Here is a 27,001-nt window from a genome sequence, read left to right as displayed (position 1 = left end):
TCGTCCCAAAACACAAAGGTTGTGGGCTCCATCCCCAGTTATGGCACATTGATGTTTTCTCTCTCTCTCTCTTTCTCTCTCTCTCAACAGATTGATGTTTTCTCTCTCTCTCTCTCTCTCTCTCTCAACAGATTGATGTTTTCTCTCTCTCTCTCTCTCTCTCTCTCAACAGATTGATGTTTTCTCTCTCTCTCTCTCTCTCTCTCTCAACAGATTGATGTTTTTTTCTCTCTCTCTCTCAACAGATTGATGTTTTCTCTCCCCCCCCCCTTTCTCTCTCTCCCCTCCTCTTCCACCAAAATTTTTTTTCAAATTTTCTTTAAAAAAAAACAATTACTGAATTAATGGAAACTCATTTTATCTTGATTCACTGGCTATTGTAGTAGTGGCCCCGAGGGATACGGACTAAGAGCGTGAAAGGGCAGGTGAGTGACAGCACCCCTCTCTCCAGCTCTAAACCCTTCTCCTCCGACCACCGTCATCCTACACTGCTCTTCTTTAAAGCGAGTCACTCAGTCCAAAGCTTAGAGACGAGAGCAGCCAGGCACGACACGCACCATACTGACCGAGAGCAGCTCACGACAACAAACCAGTCTCCTAAGGATCCACCCACGTCCCATTGTAGGTTACCCCCTCGCCTACTCCCATTTCCAGGGTTCTCAACTTGCACAAAGCTCGGCGAATGGACCCAAGTCCATTCCAGAACATCCCGGGGCACCTAACCATGCGGTGATGGAAGCTCGGGCTCAGGGCCCCACGGCACCCCGCTGGGCAGCCTTGTGTTACTGAAGGCTCTGGGGCGATCCGCATGGGTCATCTGGCACTTTGAAGGCAGTATGCACATAAGGCACGGATATGCTGTTATCACTACTACATCAACCCAATGAGAAGGGCAGTGAGAGATACGATCAAAACCTGTACGGAAAATCCAAGCCCCGGATCACCGCTACCACCAGCTGCTGCCCACCCTTTTTGGCCACCTCACACGACGCAGAATCAGATGCCCACCTTCTAGAATCCCAGGCCCAGCTGGGGCCCTCGGAGCTCAGTGGCATTGTCCACACATCCCTGGGCCTCCCAGAAATCAGCCTTTCCCAACCACCAAGTGGCAGCCACCTCCCGGAGGAGAGACAGTATCGCAGTTGGCCAATGAGAGGAGAAACTGAGGCAACGGTGACTCACCCCCACGTCCTGATGACTGGCAGGATTCACCCTCGGACTCTGGGCTTGACCACTGGGGCGTCAAGCAGAGGAACCCCCTTCAGCCCTCTCCTGGCCCCGCAGAGCCTAGGAGGTGGGAGCGGGTGGGTGTGGAGACCCAGTTCCCAGCCGAGTCCAGAGCCAGGGCCGCCCCACAACGAGGAAGGCCCTCCACCCACTGACCCGCAAGCAGGCTGCACCCACAGTCCCCTCTGCCTGGGCTGCCACCCAGCCCGGAGCAGCTCAGCCTCAGCGGCAGCGGGAGGAAGAAACAGCCGAGTGGGGCTGTCGGGGCGGAAAGTTTCTCTGTCTCCACAGCTCTCCTGGCCCCGAGGACTTGGGCTTGCATGAGTCAGGCATGGGGGGAAGGGGCGGTGGGGGGGGGGGTAAGGAGGGTGGTGTTTGGTTTTCAAGCCCCAAACCAGGCTATTCCAAAACTACCCACCCGAAGGAGCGCAGAAAGCCAACACTTCATCTATGTCCATTCCGCTGGTCCCTGACGAGGAGCTGCTGAGTCTCTCCAGGCCACAGGCCCTGCTCCAGGCCCAGGGCCACCCTGCTATAAATAGCCCCTCCAGTTTCATCTGTTTCTGATCCACAGCCACTTTTGGAGGAGGCCACCACAGCTGCTTCAAACAACTGGAAGCCACGGCTGTACCCAAAGCTGGAGGTGTGGCCAGGACCACAGGTCCAGGCCCAGGGAGCACAGGGAGACGATGGGACAGTGAGCAGGGCTGGGCAAGGGGACTGGGGGGCCGAGGGGGGCCCCTGTGCGATCACAGCACAGGAGTAAGGAGGATGAGCAGGGCAGGAGAGCTGGCTCCTGCTTCCCCGCCCCCCTTCCCAACGTTACAACACTCCACATTCCTTACCCTCCCCACCCCAAAAAAGCCAGGGAAGATAAATAAAAACTTGGCCCCAACGGAGTCTGGCCATGCCGCCTCCAGAGGTGATAAGACAAAGTCCAAGCCTGCTCTGCTCCAGCAGGCTGGCCAGGGAAAGGGAGGCCGGGGAGGAAACTGCCCCGGACAGTGACCCCACCGCAGAGGATGGGGCGAACAGCTGGATGGTCATCCACTGATGAGTCACTGGGCTGCCCTCTAACTGACGGGCCTTCCTGTTTTCTGCAAAGTCTGGGGGCATGTGACACCCTCTGGAAAGCAGACATGCACGAGTGACACGTCCAAGTGTTGGTGGCCACAGAGCCACAGGGAGAACCAGAGAACCACAAATGGGGGGGGGTGCGCAGCGGGGGCGTGTGAGCAAACACAATCTAGTGCTAAAAAGAAAACACACAGGTGACCTCACACTCAAGGCTAGAAACGGGCGTTTTCCAGCATGCCTAATCATGCAGGCCTTTTTCAAGAGGCCGGGAGACAGCGGAACGATGTGGTCATCTCTGCCGCCCAGCGCCGCGATCACTCCCTCGTTCAGATCACTTTCACTGCGTATTGCAGCAGGCTGTGTGCCTGGCGAGGTTTCAGGCGCCAGGGACCAGAGGAGGAGGAGCCCCCGACCTCAGAGAGCCAATGTTCTATGAAGAAAGGGACTCATCAATGGAGCCCTGTGAGAAGCAACCCCTTGGTGTCCCTGAGCAATCTGTAAAATGGGTCCAGCATAGCGTCATGTGATATCACATCACTGACCTGTTCTCTTACAACCCTTAGGGAAAACGACCAGAGGGCTCTACAGAGAGTACTATAGAGATTTTATTCTGGAAAGAAAAATAATCTCTGTCTGTCTGTCGGTCTGTAATCCCATTTTCTTCCTCACTGAGGCTCTCAAAGCCCTTTACACACAAGGCTTTGAACTTCCTTCCAGCCCCTCCCAGGACAGAGATCAATAATAAGACTTTGGATCCAACTCTCTGTACACCAAGAACTCTCCCCTATTGTTATCACCAAAACAGTCTCCCCTTTGCTGAAAGGACATCACCAAAGGAAATTCCATAGTCTCCTGCAAGCAAAGTCTTACTTCTCTTACTGTCAGTAAGTTCTTCCTAGTATCTAACCCTCACCCTTCCTATTGAAGATCCAGCCAACTCTTCTTGCCTTGGTCCTCACTGCTGATCACCGCTCAACCATTCCTGAGCACTCAAGGGCTATGACTCTGGGCTGTGCTGTCTACCTTCTTCCCCACCAGACAGCTAGGAGTGGGGATGCAAGGCCTGGGTGGGGTTAGTTTAGAGCAACCGCTGTGTGGGAAGAGTCCTGCCTTCCTTTGAGGTCCACAGACCAAACACAACAGCGCAGGACCAAAAGAAAAGCTGTTTCCTGAGCCCCAGCCCCCAGGGGCCCAGTTGGGAGGAGGGTCTGTAAGCAACACCAGGGGCCGTGTCAAGTAGCCAGAGCCCGGTGACCAACCTACGTCAGGAGCCCATCCCCATTCCTCTGTCTCCTCCAGGGGCTGTGGCCACCCCTGCCCCCAACACCAGCCCCTCCAGCCACACCCCTTCCTCTCCCCTTCCTGTCCACCAGCTTGGATTTTTCCAAAACAAAGTGCGACACAGCACACCGTCCACGAACTCCGCTCCACACCAACCATCAGAGGAAAACAGCCATTCCTGCCTTGAGTCCTGGGCCACGGGCCAGAGACAGGAAAACAGCTCAACAAACAGGCATGCATGCTATCACCGCAGCAGGGCAGAGCTTCCACCGCATCTCCTTGCAAACGGGCGTCCTCACCTGGGGCAGACTGCAGGGGAGCCCCCTGGCTGGCCAGGGGACTGACTAATCACCCCAAGGTCATCCAACCCGGAACAGGTGTCTGGGACCTTAAAACTTGGGTTTCCTCTCTTTCTTTGCGGTACACAGGCATTCTGGAATCTGCTTAGCCTTCCATGCATTCCTTAAACCAGACTAACAACCAAAACTCATCTTGTCCCTCCTCCATATCCAGACAAGACACCACCCTTACCCACTCCTTACACACACATTCTTCCCAGATCAATAAGACTTTCTCCTAACTCCAGTCCCAACTAAATAGCCACCTCCTTCTTCCCGGGACCAAAGTCATAAACATCCTCATCTCAAAAAGTTCTTCATGATATCTAACTTCAGTCTCTCTTACTGTAGCTTTACCTTCCAGGATTCCACTGACTCAGCTGGGATTGTGGAAGGAGCAGCTCTAGGTCTTGACCTACAAGAGTTTCTAGACCATTAGCTAAAAGTCCTGGTTCACACACCATCACCCTGTCCCCCTGGCCAAGGGTTGGGAGTCCTGGGTGACACTGGATCCAAGCAGTGGTCCCAGGAGGAAATGGAAAAGACATTGAGTCATTGAATCCCTCCAAGTTGCTGTTTGCTTATCCACAATATGGGGTCACAACATCTGCCATAAAGGATGTCATGGAGATCAAAAAATACCCAGCCCAGATCCTGGCCCTCAGTCAACATAAGAGTCCTAAGAATAACTACTATTTACTGAGCATATAGCATATGCTTTCATGCACTAAGTTAGTTAATCCTCAATAGTAAGTACCCCCAAAGTTAATGTCTCTCCTGCACCCCAGCCCCAGAAACATCAGCAACTTGAACAAGGGCCCTTCCCTAGCATGGGTACTCCATGCCCAAAGGACCCACTCATACCTTGAACAGAGCTCTCCCCACTAATTTGAGAGGCATGCTCCTGCCCCGCCTGGAGGACTCCTCGTGTGCAGAGCTGCCCCAGGGCAATGTGGCCATGAGGTGGGCTCGCCACAGAAGTGCTGCAGCCCTTAGAAGCTGCCTCCCGCTGCCCCAGCACCTCCCCTCTGGGGCCCTCCCCACCGCGGGTCAGGCAGCTGTCAGATGATAGGGCCTCATGCCATCAACAGCTCCCCCTGTGCCAACCGCCAAAACCACTCCCTGTTCCTCTGCAGATCAGGGCGGGCAAGGATGGAGAGGCCGGCAGAGGGGCCAATGGTCAGAGAAGGGCAGGGAAGAAAGAGAAAGGCCGGGCTCTGTCGGGCATCTGCCCCCGAGGTGTGAGGGCAGCCCTACCACCAGCATTGCCCAGAGCAGGGGCCTGGGAGAGCTCGCTCTGCCCTCCGCTGGGGTCCTCCCACTGCAGGAATGTGCTCATTGACTTCCACAAGAAAAGGCATGCCAGGGGGGCAGAGTGGACCTGCTGGCCCACCTTCCAGCTTTCCTCCCAAACCCATGGCCCTTCAGCCCACAAAGGGCTCTGCCATTTTCAAAGACTCCTCTGTCCAAAGAAGCAGGGCCTACGATTCCCCAAAGTCTGAGGACCCTAAGGGCTCACCAGTCCTTCTTCACCTCTGCCCTTAGTCCCTCTGGCTACAGTGTTGCCCATTCCCCTTGCCTTCGCCTCGGTGACTACTCACCCACCGCCAGCCAGGCTTCACAGAGCCCGCCCCGCCCCACTCTGGCCAAGTGAGGGGCTCCTGAGCTCTGGACCCCGCTGAGCTGGAAGCCAAGGCCACAGCTGACGCCCCGTGTCTAAGCAGATGGGGCTTGCTCAGCATCCCAGTCTCTCTCTGCTCAGCAGCCACTCTGGGCAGCCCCTGCCCGCCCCTTCTGGAGAGCAGGAAGGGACACCCCCCAAACGGGAGAGGTGTGAGACATCACCCACCACCCCCATTCCCTCTGAGCACCAGGAGCCCAGCCACGTCCTTTGCTGCCTCCCTCCCCACCCCCCCATACTTACTTCTTCCTCCAGGCTTCTCCGCGTGTTTGTGTTTCCACCCCGGAAGGCTCCCTCTCCCTGGAGACAGAGACAGGCAGTCAGAGAGGGCAGTCAAGGAAAGTCATCAAACGGCACGAAGTGTTTTTCACCTGCCGGGTCGGGGCGGGCAGAAGGACCTTGTGTGTGCGTGTTGTGGAGGTGGACTTGGTTGTTTGTTTAACATTTCTTTGTCCACTAAAGGCCCCTCTGAGTTCATCAAACCCTCTTCTCTGTGACTCACAACAGCTGTGGGAAATGCTGTTATTCTCATTTTGCAGATAGGAAGACTGAGGCACAGAGAGGCCCGTGATCAGCCTACAGTTAACTCAATTAGAAGCTCAGAGGAGTTAGGGCTTAAATCCAGGACTTCCATTGCAAGCTGTTTGATACTGGCCATGGCCTAGACACACCTCTCAGCTGCTAACCTCAGTTTCCCCACTGCAAGGCCCACGGACGTTTTCTCTTCTTCCCCATGCAGCCTTGAGGACACCGTCTGCCTCTCTGCTAGGTCAGAAAGATCTCTTTGGGAAGATCTGCCTGGCTTTCTCAATTTCTGCATATTCAGTAAAGAAGCCCACATTACACCACTGGCCTCTCTCTCTCTCTCTCTGCGCCCACCCTGCCTCTCCAGCCCCGCTGCCCAGTTCCCCAGCAATCCACTTCTAACTACACAAGGGCCAGTCAGCTGCTCAGCTCCCGACGTCACCCATGTCCCCACCACTTCCCCCAAGTTCCCCATATCGACTGCAGGAGGATGTCCCCGACACATCTGTTCACTTTCCCCAGATCCATCTTCCGCTTTCCGGCCTCCCCGGCCCCCCCCCCCCCGCCCCCAGCCCTGCCACTGTCACTCACCGTGTCCACTACATTCTTCGGTGCACTCTCAGTGTGGATAGGCTGCGGACAAAGGGAAAAGCAGGGTGAGGCCTCAGGACCCACCTCCCCAGATCGGCGCTCTCCAAGGCTGCTGGCCACGAGGGGCAGAATAATGCCTCCTGAGGCAGGACAGGATGCCAACCCCGGACTCAGCCACAACCCAGCTGTCCCCAAGTTGGGAGACACAGTTTGGAAAAACAAAACAAAACAAAACAAAACCATCCTACTGGTACTAAAGACATCTAGCATGACAAACCTCACCCAGGCCTCCGGCTCAGGCAGCCGCTGACCCCTCCGAAAAGAACAAGGAGCCTGCAACAGCCTGTTCCAACATGCCAGGCATTCTCATCAATACCGTCTCGTTCACAACAAGAACACTGTGACGTAGGTGCCATTAGCAAGCCCCACTTTACAGATACGGAGAAGTTAAGTGAGTGAGCCCAAAGCCATCAACTACTAACGGGGACAACAGGATTCGAACCCCACCTCGGGCTCCGCGCTTCTCGCTCTCGGGGTGAAATCACAGCCACTTGGGAGGAGAGGCCCTGTTGCCGTCATTGGCCCTGCCCCTCACAGACCTCACTTTTCATGCCCAAAAGCTCTGCTCCACCCAGGCCTGCCCCCCAGGCCCCCCGTACTTATTCCCACACAGCGGCCTTTCCTTGTGAAACAGCTTCCACTTTTTCCTACAAGCTCTCCTATTCCATGAAGCCCTCCCTGAACACCCCAAAGGAAGACTCTCCCTCCCACCTCTCAACCCCAGTAAGACTCGTTGTTTGTGCCGTTTATCTGGTCATTAGCATATGCATAATCGCATTATAGGAATACTGTATGCCTTGTTTTATTTGTGAGCCTTATCCCAACTGCTTCCAAAACAGATTAAAAGCAGTATTTTTGCCTGACCTGTGGTGGCACAGTGGATAAAGCGTCGACCTGGAACACTGAGGTCGCCGGTCCGAAACCCTGCACTTGTCTGGTCAAGGCACATATGAGAGTTGATGCTTCCTGCTCCTTCCCCTTTCTCTCTCTCTCTCTCTCTCTCCCCCTCTCTAAAATGAATAAATAAAAGCAATATTTTTATCAATGCAGGTGCTATAGCCCTCATGCCAAGGACTGTGATTTATGGACAGCGGCCCAACAATAAACACCTGTGAACGGATCCTGCCCCTCCCCACAGTGCCACACTTCCCCTGTCCAGACCAACATCAGTGCTTCCTGATAAAGAAATCCTGAAAACAGGCTCCTAGGACTCCCCTAAAACAGGAGAACAAATTCTCACTCCAAGGCCACTACCTGACCACAGTTTCTAGTGCTCTGCTTCCAACTCGGCAAAGTGGTTGGAGGGGCCTTGGAACCACGCAGAACGGACGTGAACCTGACTGTCAAGGTCATGAAACCAGCCTCCGCCGAGAAGAGTGTGGACCAGGGTAAGACAGTGGCTCAGAATAGAAAGTGCCTGCCCCAACCCCAGCCCCAGGAGGGGCGCGCTGCTTGTGTCTGCAGACAGAGGAACAGACAGCACGGGCACTGAAAGGTTCTGGTACCGGCGAGAACTTGGCCAAGACGGACACGGAGGAAGAAGGCTGGCTAAGCTGAAGGCAATCAAGTTCTTTCTGGAAATGGCCCAGACTTTACCCCTACTGCCTAGAAGACGGTGGCTGAGGCCGAAACTTCCTTCCGGGGGATGAAGCCTCCTGAGAAACTCAGGGCCAAGGCAGCTTGGTATGGATGAGGGAGGACAGGGTCCAGGAATGGGGCAGGAGGTGGGGAGGCACAGTCAGCCCTCCAACCCCCAGGTCGGCTCACCTGAGGTCCGAGGACGGCTCTGGAGGAGTAAAGAAAGCACATTCTCTCACCCACCATCACCAGCCCAGCCCTAATCCTCACCCAGCCACCTCTCAGAACCCCCCTCCAGAGACACAGGCCACTGGGCAGGGAGCAACTGGGCCCACTGGGAAATCCTGGCCCTCTTGCCCCCACCTGTCTCTTCTGGTCCAGGCTCTGTAATGCTCCCATGGAGACCATGGGCTGGGCGGGACTGCCTCCTCTCTGGCCCCAGGGGGGCAGGAGGAACCCCGCTGGAGGGCAGACCACAGGGCCCTTCTATATGCAGCGTACATGGCAGAACTGAGATTTGAACCCAAACCCAACTCCAGAGCCCTGACTCCAGTCTGCTGAACCAGCCTCCCCAGACAGGGTGGCTCAGGAAGGACAGAAATGGGGTGAAATGAAGAAGTTGGAGAAGCGCCTGCCCCAGGCCATTCCAGCCGTGCAGAGCCTTCCTCTCGCTCTGGGCGAAGCCTCCTAGGAGGCCCCAACCCTCCGGGACAGCACAGTGTGAGCCAGGGGGCCTTGAACTGAGTGCACCTCAGAAACACCTGGAGGGCTGTTGACACACAGGTGCCGGGCCCTGCCCCGGGGGCCAATCCAGTAGACTCCTGATAGGATGGGCACTTCTAACAAGTGTCCAGTAGACTCCTGATAGGATGGGCACTTCTAACAAGTGTCCAGGTCTGCGGATGATGCCTTGAGAAACACGAGTCTAAGCCAGTCCTGACTCTACTGCTCACTGTGACCTCCAACAGGCCACCTCATCTTTGCTACTCCTACACAGGACAGACTGGCTTTATGTTTTTAGGCTCACGCGAGAAGAAGCCTGTAAAGCACTTAGAACAGGGCCTGGTACTTCGGAAGTGCTCAGTAAAAGCTAGCAGTTATTTCTCCTCCCCACCCCGCACACTCCCCAGGCCCTCCCTGGCCCACCCTGCCCCCCCCCCCCCCGCCTTGACCCCCCGGCCCCACCCCTTCCATCTCTGGCACGAAGCGGACCAGGGAGCAGGGTCAATATTAGAAACCACAGGCCTCAGCAGTGCAAGAGAAACTTCTCTCCCTGCCAACAATCATCTGAGCACCGTCGCCTTGGCCCCCGCCCTGTCCCCCATGCCAGCTGGAGGCCAGCCACAGGAAGACGCTTGCCAGCCATCAAATGCCTTCAACTTACTGGTCAAGATGCTTTCTGAAGAGCTAAAAATTTCCAAAAACCCCTCCTGACCTAAACAGCCAGCCTTTTCTTGCAGTGTTTGCAAACAGGGCCCAGCATGCAGGCTGTGCTCCCTCCCCGCCCTCCAGCCCAGCCCTCTGGGCACTGGAGTCCTGCTTCTCTGTTTCCCAGGAAATGCCAGCTCCGGGTGGACTGGGAGCGAAGGAAGCAAAGGACGGGTAAGCTGAGGGTGGGTCTCCCCTGAGCTCACACCTGCCCCAAGCCCTGCAGGGAGGCTCGAGTGCCCTATAGGAAAGCTCCCGGGCCAGCGCGAGCTGAGCTGCGGACTCCGGAGGGGGCAGCCCCGAGGTTCCCGTGGCTGGCAGAGCCCCTGCGGGCACAGACACAATCTCCCCCACACTCAGCTCCTCCACACACAAGTGCACACAGATATCCGCAAACACCTTCATCCTGGTACACCCCGCCTCAGAACAGCTCTGAGAGGGGCTTTAGACACCATCTCCTCCCTCCCCGATTCACTGACAGGGAAACTGAGGTGCAGAGAGGTGGTCTGACTGACCCACGGTGAAGTTAATGGCAGGGGTGGGGTTGGCACCATCTTGTCAAGTCCACTGCTGAGCTCACCTCACCACCTCTCCGCCCCTTCCCCAGCCGGACAGCAGGCAGGCCCGCCAGGCGCCTTCCTGTGCTCTCTTCTCTTCCTTCCTCCTGACGCCCAGCGGCAGAAGGACGGAGCAGGTGTAGCTGAGATAGGGACTGTCCCATCTGTCCCAACCACTGCCCAGTCCTAGAACAAAACCTGGATCTTAAGGACTCAGGCTCCCCAAAGCTGAGGGCCGCTGGCCACAGCCCCCCAGGGGCCTTCCAGAATGCCCCTTGCCTTCAGCCGGGACCATCTGAATTCAGCTCAGGAGCAGGTGGCGGGGTTTGGACCTGGCACCACCTGACAAGCAAGTCTTGCTCTTTGAGGATCACTCTGCTCTAGAATCGCAAACCCGGGAGCCTGGAGCAAGACAGGGGCTGAGGAGAGGCGCTAAGGCCAGAGCATTAAAGGAGGCGTTCAATCCCCGGCTGCCCGAGTGCACCACGCAACCCCGAGTGCACCACACAACCCCGAGAGCACCACACAACCCCGAGGGCACCACGCAACCCCGAGAGCACCACGCAACCCCGAGAGCACCACGCAACCCCGAGTGCACCACACAACCCCGAGAGCACCACACAACCCCGAGGGCACCACGCAACCCCGAGAGCACCACGCAACCCCGAGAGCACCACGCAACCCCGAGTGCACCACGCAACCCCGAGAGCACCACACAACCCCGAGTGCACCACACAACCCCGAGAGCACCACGCAACCCCGAGTGCACCACGCAACCCCGAGGGCACCACACAACCCCGAGAGCACCACACAACCCCGAGGGCACCACACAACCCCGAGAGCACCACACAACCCCGAGGGCACCACACAACCCCGAGAGCACCACACAACCGCGAGAGCACCACGCAACCCCGAGTGCACCACGCAACCCCGAGGGCACCACGCAACCCCGAGTGCACCACGCAACCCCGAGTGCACCACACAACCCCGAGGGCACCACACAACCCCGAGGGCACCACACAACCCCGAGAGCACCACACAACCCCGAGGGCACCACACAACCCCGAGGGCACCACACAACCGCGAGGGCACCACACAACCGCGAGGGCACCACACAACCCCGAGTGCACCACGCAACCCCGAGGGCACCACACAACCCCGAGGGCACCACACAACCGCGAGGGCACCACACAACCCCGAGTGCACCACACAACCGCGAGGGCACCACACAACCCCGAGGGCACCACACAACCCCGAGGGCACCACACAACCCCGAGTGCACCACGCAACCCCGAGGGCACCACGCAACCCCGAGGGCACCACACAACCCCGAGGGCACCACACAACCCCGAGGGCACCACGCAACCCCGAGTGCACCACACAACCCCGAGGGCACCACGCAACCCCGAGGGCACCACGCAACCCCGAGGGCACCACACAACCCCGAGAGCACCACGCAACCCCGAGGGCACCACACAACCCCGAGGGCACCACACAACCCCGAGGGCACCACACAACCCCGAGAGCACCACGCAACCCCGAGGGCACCACGCAACCCCGAGGGCACCACACAACCCCGAGTGCACCACGCAACCCCGAGAGCACCACACAACCCCGAGAGCACCACACAACCCCGAGAGCACCACGCAACCCCGAGGGCACCACACAACCCCGAGAGCACCACGCAACCCCGAGAGCACCACGCAACCCCGAGTGCACCACACAACGCCGAGTGCACCACACAACCCCGAAGGCACCACGCAACCCCGAGGGCACCACGCAACCCCGAGGGCACCACGCAACCCCGAGGGCACCACACAACCCCGAGGGCACCACACAACCCCGAGGGCAACGCCTTCTCAAATTTTACACCCTGGAGGCCTCCCTGGCCTGCCTCTTGCTGGCCCTGGTCTGGAGTTGCCTTTCATAATGTTAACACAATAACAATTATTCATTGTTCATGTAGCCCTGGGCATAGTATTAGGTTATTTGCTTCCACAATCATCAATCCTTCATAACCAACGTGCACAAGGTAAGCATTAACCCATTTTACAGCTGAGGAGACTGAAGGTCCGCAAGATTAACGTGCCCTAGGCGACACAGCTAGCAGGTGGAGGACTGACTGGTCTTTGCACCTTGCTCCTTCCATCCATCCCTTCACGCTGGGTCTCCTCTCTCTGGGGATGACCTCCATTCAGTTCCTCTTACTCTTAAAACAACTGCTCTCCTGTTGGGAACAAGCTTTCTGCGACTTAGAGACTAATTGTCTCCGGTCCCCCAGAGGAAGAGACGTCTCCAGTATACTTCCATAGGAAGAGGAGGAAATAGGCTGCAGTAGGAGAGACTGAGATCAGACATCAGAGAGAACTTCCTGAATGTGAAGGGTTGTGAATCATGGGGTGGATAAGGAAAGCTGCACATTGTTGACTCAATTCCACCCCCCAAAAGACACGCATGCCCTCTCCATGCCTGCATTTACCCACCACCAACTGTAGGGGCCTCAGGAGGGGCCCCTGCAGAGGCTGGGGTGGTTGGGATGACTGCCTGGAAGTTCACGCACTAGGACGTCTTGGTGGCCTGCAGGGAGGGTGGGCTGGGAAAAAAATGTATCTGTGGGCTGCTGTTTTGGAGGAAGGAAAAGACAGAGGGGGGAGGGTGCCCCAGCCTGGGGCTGGGGGGAGGGGCCGGTGCAGAATGTGGACTCAGCCTCCAGAGGAACATTCCGTCCAGAAATTCCTCATGCCCTCCCACCCCTCCAGCTCTCCCCACTCATGCCCCCTGGGAGGCCTGGAATCTGGGCAGCTTTTCAGGCCAAAAAGACCCCGTGACATCACATCTATTGCTACAGCAACGAACTGTGAGGTCACGGGTCCCGCTGTCTATTAGGAGGGGAAGGGAGCTGGTGGGAGGGCCATGGGGGCTGGAATGTCCTCAGCCCCAGGACCCACAGCAAGTTATTCCAGGCTCATTTGTTCTAAAAATAGAACCCCAAACAGAGGAAAGGAGAGGGCTGAAAGCAACAGAGAAGGGCAGGGCAGCACCACTTCCTGGGCACTCGGGGGGGCATGGTAAAGATGGCATATTATATGCCCCACAGCCTGGTAGGGGGGACCATCATGGTAATAACAAAATCAACCACAGCAATGGCTGCTGCTGCAGCAGACCGAGCACTTTGAATCCCTTTTGGAAATGAGGAAACTGAGTTTACGGGGAGGTTGGCCACCTCCCTATGAGCTCAGGGCTGCACCTAAAAGCTCCTGTACAGCCCTCGTGGCATGTTATTTCCCACCGTCCTGGGAGGGGGAGCCGATAGGGACATGAACTAGGTGGGGTAAGGGGCTGGAGGGAGGGCCGGGACAGGGGGAAGCCGGCAGCCTCGGGGCCCTGAGGGTTTGGGCGAAGTTGCTCCAGGGCCCACAGCCTGAGCGGGCTGAGGCCACCAGAGGCACAGACAGGCTGGACGGAATGTGGTGCTGCATTTTCCCCTGCACCCCGGGGGAGGGGCCGGGACAAGCCCACTCCCGTCCTCAGGCCTTTCTCAGTTCACCGAGGGGCCGGCCCCCAGGTCCTGGCTGAGGCTGGGCATGGCAGGCATTCCCACCCGCAGGCTCACACTCGCTCCCCAGGCCGGCTGCGCCATGCCAGGCTATCATCCCCTCTCCGCCACCCTCCCCGCTGGATGCTGCGCTCCCACCTGTCAGCCAGGGAGCAGTCATCTGAACGGCCACTCGCCCTTGCCCAAACCCTGTCCGCCTCAGGCTGAGCACCTGCACCCGCTGCCTCTGGTCTCCCCAGGCCCCGCCTGCAGCCCCTCACCACCGAGCCACACCCCACAGCTGCCAGCCAACTCCTGGCTCTCAAACCCTGCTTTAGGTCATTTCCCCACTCAAGGACCCATAATGGCTCTTAGTGCTTAGCTCATCAAGTTCAAGTTCCCCAATATGGACTCCTCTGTGGCCTCTTCTTCTTCAAGTGGATTCCGCTACCTTCCCCTCTCCTCTACCTGCAGCCTCCACTCACACCTCCTCGCGACCCGCCACGCAGGCCATGTCCCTTCCCACCTCCGTTCCCGCACTCGGACTGCTCCTGCCAGCACCCCAGCCACAGCCCAAGGCTGGACAACGTTGCCTGGGTCCCTCAGCTTCCCAGCAAGGACACCGGCTTTGCCCCAGCCACCATCAGTCTTGGTCATTTGTACCAAGGCCCTGTCCCTTCTCTGTTTCAGCCCTTCCACCTTCTGAAAGGCCTCCTCCCCTCCTCCCCTCCTCTTTCTCATCCATTAAATCCTGAACTGGACTTGGAACCAGAGGTGCAGCTCCTCAACCACTGCAGCACAGACTGATGGCTTCCCCTGGACCCCAAGGCTCCCTCTGGCCAGAATCCCCCAGCCAAGCACTGTTTCCACAATATAGTTCTCTCTCTCTTTCCCCCTAGCATGGTCCCCTGAGGGCAGGGCCCTTTGCCAGACGAGGTTCCTCTCTGGGTGGGGGTCATAAGGGAGGTGATCAGCACATTCATGGATGCCGTAACTTCGAGGGCCATGTCCCTCCATAGCCCAGCTTGAGGGTAGGACCTCAGTGAGCCCTGAGGACTTCCACCCAGGGACTCCCCAGGGAGGGTCCCCCCCCCCCCGTCAGCACCTGCCTTATCCCTAATAGGTGTCAGTGAGTATGTATTTCAGTGACAGACAGCAGTCCCCACAGATGGCCCCGATTGGGCCATTTCAGGTGTTAGAGAGCTTCTCTTATCACCTCCTCTCTGTAAGAACCCCCAGCAACCAGGCTCTACTTTAGAGGGCAACAGAAGATAAGCCAATCAGCCCTCACCAGCCTCACCATGTGCCCACTCCACTGCCCGCATTCTCCCTCTCCGACTGAGCCAGCCGAGCTGTTACACAGACTGGAATGTCCAGCCCCTCATCGCCCTGGGCATCCTCTTTGGAAGGCAAATGTCCAGAGTGGGCTCTCTTCTTTGAAGTCAAGGCGCTCTCAGACTTACCTCTCCTGACATCGCTCCCTTTTCAAGAATCTCCCGCCTGACCAGGCAGTGGCCCAGTGGATAGAGCGTCGAACCGGGATGCCGAGGACCCAGGTCCGAGACCTCGAGGTCGCCAGCTTGAGCGGGGGCTCATCTGGTTTGAGCAAAAGCTCACCAGCTTGGACCCAAGGTCGCTGGCTCGAGCAAGGGGTTACTCGGTCTGCTGAAGGCCCGTGGTCAAGGCACATATGAGAAAGCAATCAATGAACAACTAAGGTGTTACAATGAGCAACGAAAAACTGATGATTGATGCTCATCTCTCCGTTTCTGTCTGTCCCTGTCTATCCCTCTCTCTGACTCTCTCTCTCTGTCTCTGTAAAAAATTTTAAAATAAAAAAATAAATAAATAATTTTTTTAAAAATCTCCCAAAAAAGGCCATCCAAGACCAGCTCGGTGCCCTCAAGTGACATTCATTTAGGGCCTGGAGATCACACTAACTAAAGCGATCACTGGCAGCTCTCCAAGATGGAGAGCAAGACACAGTGCCGGCTAAGGGGTCCCACCCTCCTCTGCACCCCTAACTCACGGCCTTTCCTCCACCTCCTCACCCAGGTCTGACACAGCACCTTCTCGGGAAAGCCGTTTTAATCACCTTTACTTATTTTTTTTAATTTATTTTTTACATTTTTATTTATTCATTTTTTTAGAGAGAGGAGACACAGAGAGAGAAAGAGATAGAGAGAAGAAAGAGATAGAAAGAACAGAGAGAGGAGCAGGAAGCATCAACTCCCATATGTGCCCTGACCAGGCAAGCCTGGGGTTTCGAACCGGTGACCTCAGCGTTCCAGGTCGACGCTTTTATCCACTGCACCACCACAGGTCAGGCCTGGGAAAGCCATTTTAAAATCACAGGGCCACCACCTCACACCCATCAGAATGGCTACTATCCAAAAAAAAAAAAAAACCACGACACCCATAAAATAGAGTTTCTGTGAGAATATGGAGAAATTAGAACCTTTGTATACTATTGGTGGGAATAAAATAATACAGTCACCATGGCAAACAGTATGATGACTCCTCAAAAATTATAATAATAATAATAATAATAATAATAATAATAATAATAATAGAATTGCCATATGACCCACCAATTCCACTTCTGGGTATTTATCCAAAAGAACTAAAAGTAGAGACTCAAAGAGATATTTACAAATCCATGCTCATCACCTTATTATTTGCACCAGCTAAAATGTGGAAATAAATAACCCAAGTGTCCACTGACAGATAAATGGAGAAGCAAACTGTGGTATATACTCACCATGGAATATCACCCACCTTTAAAAGGAAGGCAATTCTGACATGACGTATGCTACACCACAGACGGACCCTTGAGAAGACTGTGCTAAGTGAAATAAGCCAGTCACAAGGGAACAAATACTGGGCAATGTCAGTGACATGCGGTACTTAGAGTCAGACTGGTGGCTGCCAGGGCCAGGGCAGGGGGCAGAGTGTTTCCTTTCACAAGATGGAAAGAGCTGTGGAGGCGGGGGGCCATAATGGCCACACGATGATGGGAGTATATTGAATGCCACCGACGGCGCACTCACAAATGGCTAAGATGGTCAAGTTTATGTTAGGTGTATTTTTACAATTAAAAAAAAAATAGATTTTTTAAAAAATCGCAGGGTGTCTGTTTCTTCACCCGAAAAAGGAGATTTGACTAGATGGCCTCTGAGGTCCTCTCACGCCTGTGACTCTGCCCCTGACGCACGCCTGCCTGCCTTCTAGAAGGCTTGGCTCTGGCAGGAAAGAGCCCAGCAGCCCAGCCTGAAAACAGTGCCTGGCCCCAGGGAGGCGCTCGGGAAATGTGTGTTGGCAGAATGGACGGCAGACAGATGGACGGGCAGACCCTCCCCTAAATCCCAGGCCCGCTGGCACGCAGAGCAGCTAGGCAGGTGAACACGCGCCCGGCACGATCTAGAAGAAGAAAGCCAGGGGAGTCCATCGCATCCTCAGGCCCTGACATCAACACAAGCGCTGAGGGCACGCAGGGAGGAAGAAGAGTCCCAGACCCCGCCCTGTGCGACTGCGCACCAGTCCCCTAGCCTCGCAGGGCCCGCCTGCTCCTCTGCACGGTGTGTTCCTCCCGCCCACCAGACTTCCCCTCGGGTGGCCCAGTGTCAGGAGAGGGGCTTTGAAGGTCACATGTGCTACACAAGTGAGAGTGACGTTCGTCATTATGGGTGGCTACAAGGGCAAGGGTTCTGAGGTACCAGACAGCTGAGCCAAAATCCCAAGTGCCCCTCTAAATGGCTCTGCAGTTTCGGGACTCAGGGCCTCCTCTGTGATGTTGGGTCATCCCAGCACCTCCCCTCACTGCATTGTTGTGAAGAATAATTGAGTTCTTTGGTAAAACTTTCCAAATAAAGGTGGGCCACGGGAAAGTCCCATGCAAGGGGTAACTCGTCCCTGTGGCTGATTCCCACTATAAGAGGGACCAGCCGGCATCCCCATTCCACATTCACCTCCTCCTGCTGCAGACACCCCACCTGGACCGGCCTCCCCTCCGACGCACAAGGACACTTGGAGCAGCCGCCGTGGGGCCGGGCTGCCTCCCTGAGCCCAGGTCCCCTGGGTGCCGGGCTGCCTATGCAGAATGGCTCAACATCCGGCCGACCTCAGGGCCGCTCCATCACCCTCGGGACATTCCTTTTGATTCTTATTTTTCAGAAGCTGAGAAAAGCTGCTTCAGCTCTTTCCAAGGACCAGGAGTGTCCATGGCAAACAAGGCCTCTCCCTTCTCCATCCTGCCCCCATCCACGGACCCCACAGGAGGGAGGTGACCCTAGGACCCTTCTGCCCAAGGCCTTAGGCAACATCTGTTGAGCAAGATGAAAACACTAGTTGAAGATTAAGCCACTTTGCCCTGGATGGCCTGGCACAGGCTGGGAAATGTTTGGCCGACAGAGCCCAGAGGCTGGGCCGAAATCCTGTGCCCAGAGATGATGTTCCTGACCCTGGGGGGTAAGATTTCAGCAAGATGGGTGAACTGGGGACATAGAAAAAACATGACCGACGGACATACAGACAGACACTGAGTGAGGCAAAGGGGGAGGGGGCAAGGGAGGCCCGAGTCTAGCCCTGCAGAGGCTGAAGGGCAGGCAGAGAATGGAAAAGGAAGGAAAAATACAGCCCGCCCTTCCTCCCTCTTGTGAACCTGCTCAGAGCACTTGCCTTGCCCGCTGTGAGGAAACAGGTGTCCAGTGCTCTCAGGGGGTAGCCAAACATTCTCCATTTCTCCTGGGCCACTTTCCCACTTCCTGGGGACAGCACAGAGCTTCCAGCGGGAGGCAGGTCCCTCAACAGACCCCCACCGCCCATCAGCAGCCCTGTTTATTGAGCAGCTAATCTGCACCAGGCACCTGGCTGGACTCCTCTCTTCCAGTCATTCAACAAACATGTACAGAGTACCTACGTGAGCCAGACAATGGGGATACAGCAATGAACACAAGAGATTACGAATTCCTTGTCAAGGAATTTACATGCTGATGTGGAGAGAGCCTCTAAAACAAGATAAGCAAATAAGACTCATAGTTTATCAGATGGTGACACATGCCTGGGGCAAAGAAAGTAGGGAAGGGAGATAGGATTGTTGGGAGAAGAAAACCGCTGACACTCCAGTAAGAACTGGGAAGAGAGAGCCCTGAAGGCATCTTTGGGGAGGGTGGTAATTCCAGGCAGAGAGAATAGCAAATGCAAAGGCCCTGAGGCAGCATTCTGCCTGGTCTGTTCAAAGACCAGCTACGAGGGGGACAGAGTGACTGCGAGGGAGGGAGCGAGCGAGCTTCTGGAAGGAGAGGAGAGGTCAGCAGGGACACCTGTCCTGTAGGGCCCTGCAAGCCAGTGGAAGAACCTCGGGTTTTTACTCCATGGGAAGTGGGCTGCCATTGGAGGGTTCTGAATACACGTTAATTCAGTGGGTTAATTTGTTCCTTTATTCCCTTAACCCTGACAAGGTAGATATTATTACTAACTGCCAATCTACAGAGGGGAAACTGAGGTCCAAAGAGCTTAAGCAAGGTGTCCAAGATCACATTCCCAGGGATCAGGGGACAGGGCTCCAGAGAGGGGATCAAACCCCCCTGCTCTTGACCACTGTTGACAGGCGGTTCTGAGTCAAGCTGGGGAACCTCTAGGAGAACAGTCTGGTGTCATAGCCACTTCATCAGGCAGGTGACCCGACCTCTGTGAAGGTCAGAGCCTTTGGCACAGGTGGGGCACATCACAAAGATGAGAAGAGTCCATGACCTCACTCCAGAGGGTGGGGGCCCCTTCAGGGGTTAACTGCCATCCCGCCAGTTGGAATGCCAACCTATTCTCTCTTGTCTCGACCTCTGACCCTGCCTCATGGAAACAAAGCTCACAAGACTCCCAGTGGCCAGGCATCTGGCTTCTACCTGGACATCCCCAAAACCCAGACCCCCCAGCCATCCAGGACCAGCCAAGGACATTCTATTCCCTGGGGCAAAGTGGCAGTTGGGTCGGAATGACGAGACATCTGCTCCCCCCACCTCACCCCTCCCGCCTGCCCTCCATGGTGTCCCTCCAAAATACTGGAGAGATTTCTCATTGGCAGCTCTGAGCCAGGCCTGCACTCTGGCCTCATCCCTGCAGCACCCGCTGTTGTCAGATGACCTCCAACTGGGCTCTGTGCAAATAACACCCCACATCTGGAGCAGCACAGCTGGGCAGAGCTGAGGCGCAGGAGGGTTTGAGCCCAGTGAGACCGGGAAGGAGGAGCCCCAGGAAGGAGGGAAGTAGTCAGTGGAGCCTGGGCCGATGTGCAGAGAGCGGGGCCGCTGCTCTGGGTCCAGGGGAGCCGCTCTGGGTCCGGGAGAGCTGCTCTGGGTCCAGGGGAGCCGCTCTGGGTCCAGGAGAGCTGCTCTGGGTCCAGTGGAGCTGCTCTGGGTCCAGGGGAGCTGCTCTGGGCCTAGGGGCACTCCTCTGGGTCCAGGGGCGCCGCTCTGGGTCCAGGGGCGCCGCTCTGGGTCCAGGGGAGCCGCTCTGGGTCCAGGGGTGCTGCTCTGGGTCCAGGGTAGCCGCTCTGGGTCCAGGGGAGCCGCTCTGGGTCTAGGGTAGCCGCTCTGGGTCTAGGGGAGCCGCTCTGGGTCCAGGGGAGCCGCTCTGGGTCTAGGGTAGCTGCTCTGGGTCTAGGGTAGCCGCTCTGGGTCTAGGGTAGCCGCTCTGGGTCTAGGGTAACTGCTCTGGGTCTAGGGTAGCTGCTCTGGGTCCAGGGGCGCCGCTCTGGGTCCAGGGGAGCCACTCTGGGTCTAGGGTAGCCGCTCTGGGTCTAGGGGAGCCGCTCTGGGTCCAGGGGTGCCGCTCTGGGTCCAGGGGAGCCGCTCTGGGTCCAGGGGTGCTGCTCTGGGTCTAGGGTAGCCGCTCTGGGTCCAGGGGAGCCGCTCTGGGTCTAGGGAAGCCGCTCTGGGTCCAGGGGAGCCGCTCTGGGTCCAGGGGCGCTGCTCTGGGTCCAGGGGCGCCGCTCTGGGTCCAGGGGAGCCGCTCTGGGTCTAGGGGAGCCGCTCTGGGTCCAGGGGTGCCGCTCTGGGTCTAGGGGCGCTGCTCTGGGTCCAGGGGCGCTGCTCTGGGTCTAGGGGCGCTGCTCTGGGTCTAGGGACGCCGCTCTGGGTCCAGGGGAGCCGCTCTGGGTCCAGGGGAGCCGCTCTGGGTCTAGGGGAGCCGCTCTGGGTCCAGGGAAGCCGCTCTGGGTCCAGGGGAGCCGCTCTGGGCCCAGGGGAGCCGCTCTGGGTCCAGGGGAGCTGCTCTGGGCCCAGGGGCGCTGCTCTGGGTCCAAGGGAGCTGCTCTGGGTCTAGGGGCGCCGCTCTGGGTCCAGGGGAGCTGCTCTGGGTCCAGGGGCGCTGCTCTGGGTCCAAGGGAGCTGCTCTGGGTCTAGGGGCGCCGCTCTGGGTCCAGGGGAGCTGCTCTGGGTCCAGGGGCGCTGCTCTGGGTCCCAGGGCCACCAAAGGGTCACAAGCACTTTCACATACTTTTATTTCAGTCCATTAACAACCCTGAATGCAGGGAATATTTATCAGCACTGAGAAGGCCTTTCAAGCATCTAATTCAGCCCATCTCTTCGACAGAAAGGGAAACTGATGCCTAGGAAGAGGGCAGGTCAGGCCCACTGTCAGCCAGCAAAGGGGTGCTGGAGGAGACGAGGAGCCCTGGCGGCCTGAGGTCCCAGTACCCAGGCTAAGTAGCTCACCCCACCGGTGCGCGGACACCTGTAACTGCCTGGGCCCTAGGACACTCTTGCCCCTTCCCCAGACTCCCACCCACATCAGTGTCCCCACTTGCCCCTCCGCACCAGTGGATCGAATCACGACCGCAGGGGCCCTCCATGACACCCCCACACACACACGTGCACCCACATGCACACACACACACATCTGAAGGCAGGCAGACCCCCTGCCTCCCAGCCTCCAGGGCCCAGCCTGCCTCCAGCAGTGGATGAGGGGCAGGAGCGACCTCGGATGGGTAAGAAGGCAGTGAGAGGGCAGGAGGGAAAAGCTCCCAACATTCCCAGTGGGCCCAGCTGGGATCAGTCTGAAGCTGGCTGCTCTCCACAGCCCACTGACAGAAGCCCTGCTCCGTCCATGCTTTTCTGGAAGCCCCTTTGGGGGAGGGAAGGAGGAATGGGAAGACATGGAGGGAGAGCAGAAAAATAGGGTCAGCCAAAAAGCTTGGAGGTAGAACAGGCCACCTGAAGGGCACCTGACCGAGGACCAGGCAAGAGATGCCACCCCCTGGCCCTCTAAACCCCAGGACTAAAGGCACCTGGCCAGGCCTAGAGACAAGCAAGATGCCCTTTTAAGGGTTTTTTCAAGGACTTCAATCCTGATGGGATTGAAACAGGAGGCCCTGCATCCCATCAGAAGGGACCTCATGACTCATTTCCTCCCGGTCCAGCTTCAGCCTTGGAACGAGGCCCTCTCCTTCCCCTTCCCTAATTACCCAGCACCCTTGGGGGCTACCAGCATGCTTGGGTCTAAAGTAAAGTGCAGCTGGGAGCAGGGGAAAGAGGAGAGGAGGGGCTGACAGGGTCGGGAACAGACCGTCACTCACCACCAATTCATGGTTGGATGGAGGAATGCAGGGGGCAGCCACCTGTGGAGGAACAGAGAAAGGCAAGGTTAGCATCTTTCATCCCCACAGCAAACCAGGGCCTCCTGGGACCATTCCACAGCCGCCACCTCCATGCTAGACACCCCTCCCCTCAACTCACACACATCGCCACTCTCCCGTTGAAGAGTTCATTCGACAATTATGTGGCAACATGGAAAAATGCTTAGGCAATATTGCTCAGTGGGGAGGGGAAGCAGCAGAAGGCAAAAATGAAATGTATGACACAATTTTTTTTTTTAAATCTGTAAAAAATATAAAGACGCTGAATGACTGAAGGCCGGTGCACCAGAATTTTAATAACAGTGGGTTAAAAAGGCAATAAAATTTTTTTTAAAAAAGGGACTTTTTTATTTTCTAAGATTGCTGCAACTTCTTTTCAAACACGCTTCAGACCTCTAGAAAAGGAAGAGTCGCCTCCTTCGTTCTCCCCCCAGTGCCAAGGTATCTCACCCAAAGGTCAGAGCTACAGACGGCTGGCAGTTTCCCAAAGCATGTGGGAAACAGGTTGGTGAAGGGCCCCTGCCAGCTCTTCCAAAGAAAGCCGCCGTCATAAACGTGGAAGGCCTTGACAGCTGAAAGCACCCTCTATGGTGAGCTAGTGTGTTATCACCTTCCTCATCATTTTCTCTGATATGGAGGGGTGCAGGTGGCCCCTGGGGCCTCCAGACGGAGGGAGGGCGAGAGTGCCCCCCTACCCTGAGATAACATCCCTCCGCCAGGCCAGGCCAGGCCGCCAAAACCTCCTCGACCCTGACAATTAGCAGGGGCCTTTATCAGAGACTCAATGTGTTCCCTTTTTCTAGCTGGGACACGTTTTTCTTGGAGCTCATACTTCAATCTTGGCTCAAATTCCTGACCCGAGCACCAGGCAGGGGGGCCCACAGAGGGAATCAAGGGGGAGGCTGTCCCTGGGGCATGAGGGCGTCTGGTCACAAGCTGTGGATGGCCAGAGAGGAGGTGGCTGCCTCCTCGGACAGGGGGCGACCCCCCGCCCCAGCCGCCACCCCTGTGGAGCAGTGATGGTGACAGCCCACAGCTCTGGCTGGGGTCGGCGATCGCCAGGCCCTCCCTCCACCTAACCCTGTGCTGTCGCCTGACCGGCCTCAAGGATCCCCCGGCTTGACACACCAGCCCAGAAGGGGACAACACCTACGTGACAGTGTGGCCTGAACTCTGGAAGGATGGACAGGCTAGGAGTTGGCATCTCTGGTTCTTGACTCGGTAACGCTACAGACTCCCTGCCCGCCCATTCTCCAGCAACGTGTCTGTCACCCAGTACGCAGTGTTATCCAGGACTGGTGGGAGAATCACGTGCGAAGCCAAAAACACAAAGGAACAATATCTGACACTTACTGACTATGTACTATATGACAGGCTTTACCATGTTAACTCATTTAATCCTTTCAACAGCCCAATAAGGTAGCTACTGCTATGCCTCCCGTTGAGGTGCAGGAGGCACAGAGAAGTTAAACAACTCATCCCAGGTCACACAGCTGATCAGTGGCCAGCAGTTGGGTGGGAGGTGCCTGGAGAACAGAGCAGGAGGAAGGGAAGGTTCCGGAGGTGGCTGTGGTCTGTGGGGGACACAGCACCCCTGCCAGGCACTTTCAGGGTAGGAGTCCTGCTTCTAGCAGTGGCCGCCGCCCTCTCTCCCCCCACCCCACAGCGCCACACCCCACTCTGGAGCTGTCGGTTTCACCGGGTGAGGCCAGCCCCCAGCGCCCCCTCTCCCCCACCCCTGCTGTCATCCACGCACATTGCCCTGCGTCAGTCCTTTCTTCATTACATGAGGGTAGGTTGACACTCTCCGTTGGGGACTGGCGTTGGGGAACTGACGGGGTGACATATACATTTTGAGGCGGGGCAGAATGGACAGGTGTCCTCAGAGACAGTGGGAGGGCCTCTCGGCAGCCACCACCGAAGGGGCCCCAGGTAACTTCCCTGCCCCCCCCCAGGCAGAGATAGCCTCTAAGGCAGAGTCACTCCCTAAGGACTTAGATCTGAGGGGCAGCTGTGGACTCCCAGCAGAAGGGCCTGAGGCTTGGGAGCCCCCAGCAGCCTTCTCCACCTCCGCCCACGGCGGAGCATTCCAGCCAGTCTGCCCTCCGGCCCACTGACTCTGTTGTGTGTTTCCATGTTTCTTGTTTCTCTCTCTCTCTCTCTCTCTCTCTCTCTCTCTCTCTCTCTCTCTCTTTTTAAGCAGACAAATGTTTCCTTAAAAGGCTCTCTCCTTCCCTCCGGCACCTTGGCCCCGGGCCACCCTCTCAGGAACCTGGAATGTGGCAGGGAGAGAGCCAGGGCCCCCTGCCACTCTGTGGCCTGTGCCCTACGGCCCTCTACTCCTGCTGTCAGCGGTGAGCCCTCCCACCGCCCTGTGGGGACCCAAGCAAGAATCCTCCTTCTGCAAAGGGGGCCGACTCCAGGGTGTCTGCAGGGCCTGTTGGTGCCAGGCCTGTCATCCATCCCCGTCCCCAGGGCTGGCAGCACAGGGTTGCAGGGCTCAGGCCCAGGAAGTTAGCCTCAGGTGAGACTCCTTCTGTGGTATACCTCCAACAACCCATCTACACACTAGGGGCTCAGCGGCCCGGTGCTCAGTCTTTCAGCTCTGAAAAACCTAATAACAATAAAAATAGCACAGCCAATACTCCCAATCACGTGCTATCGGCTAGGAACTGTTCTTCGCTCTTTGCATAAATGAACTCACAATTCTCACAACAACCCTGAGCATCCCGGTTTGTGGGTGAGGAGACTGAGGCACAGAGAGGTGAACAGGCTGTCTGAGAGGAGCCAGGATGCGAGCCCAGCAGTCCGGCTCTGGGAGGGGCTGTGCTCCTGTGCTCACTGCCCTCTGTGCTGACTCTCCTGCGAAGACTAATTTCCCTACAGCCACTCACGACAACAGTGACAGAAAGCTTATGAACGCAGCCATGTGACCGTTACTCTCCTGAATCCTGTCCTTAGACTGGTCTTAATAAAAAAGGTATGGGGTAGAAAGTGTCATTAACCCCATTTCACAGATGAAGAAACTATGGCACAGAAAGGGTAACTAACGACCTGCCCAAGGCCAGTGCAGCAGAGACATCTGGCTCCAGAGCCTGCAAGGTGGAGAGAGCTGGGAGTACAGCAGGAGGTGAGTGCCACCTGGCCTAGACCAGGGCCGATGCCTGGCATTTGTGAGCCCCTAGAAGTTTGTGGGTGAGAAGAACCACAAAAAAAAGTTCTTCTGAACTTTTCTCCCCTAGAACACAAATGCCATGAGGCAGAGAACAGGTCTTGTTCCCCACACTAGCCCCAGCTCATGACAGGCGCACACTAATACCTGTGGAAAGACTCCAGGCCTGAGGAGGCAAGGCACCTGTAACCACTAGCAGTAAATTCACTGCCATTGGCCCTGGCCGGTTGACTCAGTGGTAGAGCGTTGGCCTGGCGTGCAGGAGTTCCGGGTTTGATTCCCGGCTAAGGCACACAGGGGAAGCGCCCATCTGCTTCTCCACCCCTCCCCCTCTCCTTCCTCTCTGTCTCTCTCTTCCCCTCCCGCAGCCAAGGCTCCATTGGAGCGAAGTTGGCCCGGGCGCTGAGGATGGCTCCATGGCCTCTGCCTCAGGCGCTAGAATGGCTCTGGTTGCGACAGAGCAATGCCCCAGATGGGCAGAGCATCGCCCCCTGGTGGGCATGCCGGGGGATCCCGGTCAGGCGCATGCGAGAGTCTGTCTGACTGCCTCCCGTTTCCAACTTCAGGAAAAAAAAATTTTTTTTTCACTGCCATTTGTTAAGCACCTACTTTGCACCAGGCAGGGGGGCTGATCCTGCCACATGCCTGATCTCTCTGTGATCCTCCAATCCCGCAGAGCCAATAATGTTCTTCCTATTACACAGGTGAAGAAAAGGAGGCTTGAAGGTCATGACAGTTGCCCCTGATCAATCACTCTGGAAAAGGCGAGCTGCAGGTGAAATCTTGGTCTGAGGTCTCCACTCATGGCTCTTTGCACAGCAAGAGAAAACCCAGCACTGCCTCGCACCGCCCCTGTCACCTCGCTGCTGTGCAAGTGGCAGGACCTGGTCTCCATATGGTGACGCTCGCACCCTTGGGTCTCAGTCCTACACTCGCCCAGCCCTCCAGAGGGGCTCCCCACACCCATGCCCACTGGGCCCCTGGAGCTAGACAAGGCAGCCCCGCCCCCCGACAAAACTAGAGCCACTTGCATCTCTGAACCCCGCATTGCATACAGTCCTGAGTGGAAAAGTTCTTTCTTCCCCACGTTCCTGCTGGTCTTTTTTATTTATCGTGGTAAAATATACATAACAAAACTTGCCATCTCAGCTATTTCTAAGTGTACAATTGAATGGCATTAAGGACATTCACAGCATTCACAGTGCTGCACAACCATCTCCACTACCCATCTCCGGAACTTTTTCATCATAGCAGACAGAAACCCACATCTATTCAATAGGAATTCCCCACCCCTCTGCCCCAGCCCCCGGGAAGCTCGACTC

At 56.8% G+C, this 27,001-nt stretch overlaps 1 protein-coding gene across 14 annotated transcripts in view; it reads right to left on the bottom strand.

The window, feature by feature from the left end:
- Positions 1–27,001, bottom strand: part of TNS1 (tensin 1) — a 192,508-nt gene that overhangs the window by 100,375 nt on the left and 65,132 nt on the right. For 12 of the 14 annotated variants that reach the window (XM_066233391.1, XM_066233387.1, XM_066233386.1 and 9 more), the window contains 3 exons: positions 22,448–22,489; positions 6,721–6,762; positions 5,848–5,904 (listed from right to left, as the gene is read on the bottom strand). Coding sequence is in view for 2 of the 14 variants with exons in the window: in XM_066233394.1 (XP_066089491.1) it covers positions 4,788–4,883 (96 nt within the window). In the remaining 12 variants the exon portion in view is untranslated. Of the gene's footprint in view, positions 1–1,645; positions 1,749–4,787; positions 4,937–5,847; positions 5,905–6,720; positions 6,763–22,447; positions 22,490–27,001 lie in introns of those variants that run through there. The other 2 variants (XM_066233394.1, XM_066233395.1) reach the window with 2 other exon arrangements.

The sequence above is a fragment of the Saccopteryx bilineata genome, chromosome 5, assembly GCF_036850765.1.
Source record: "Saccopteryx bilineata isolate mSacBil1 chromosome 5, mSacBil1_pri_phased_curated, whole genome shotgun sequence".
Lineage (NCBI taxonomy): Eukaryota > Metazoa > Chordata > Mammalia > Chiroptera > Emballonuridae > Saccopteryx > Saccopteryx bilineata.
Note: the sequence above shows the minus strand (reverse complement) of the source record. Positions and strands in the feature narration are given on the sequence as shown.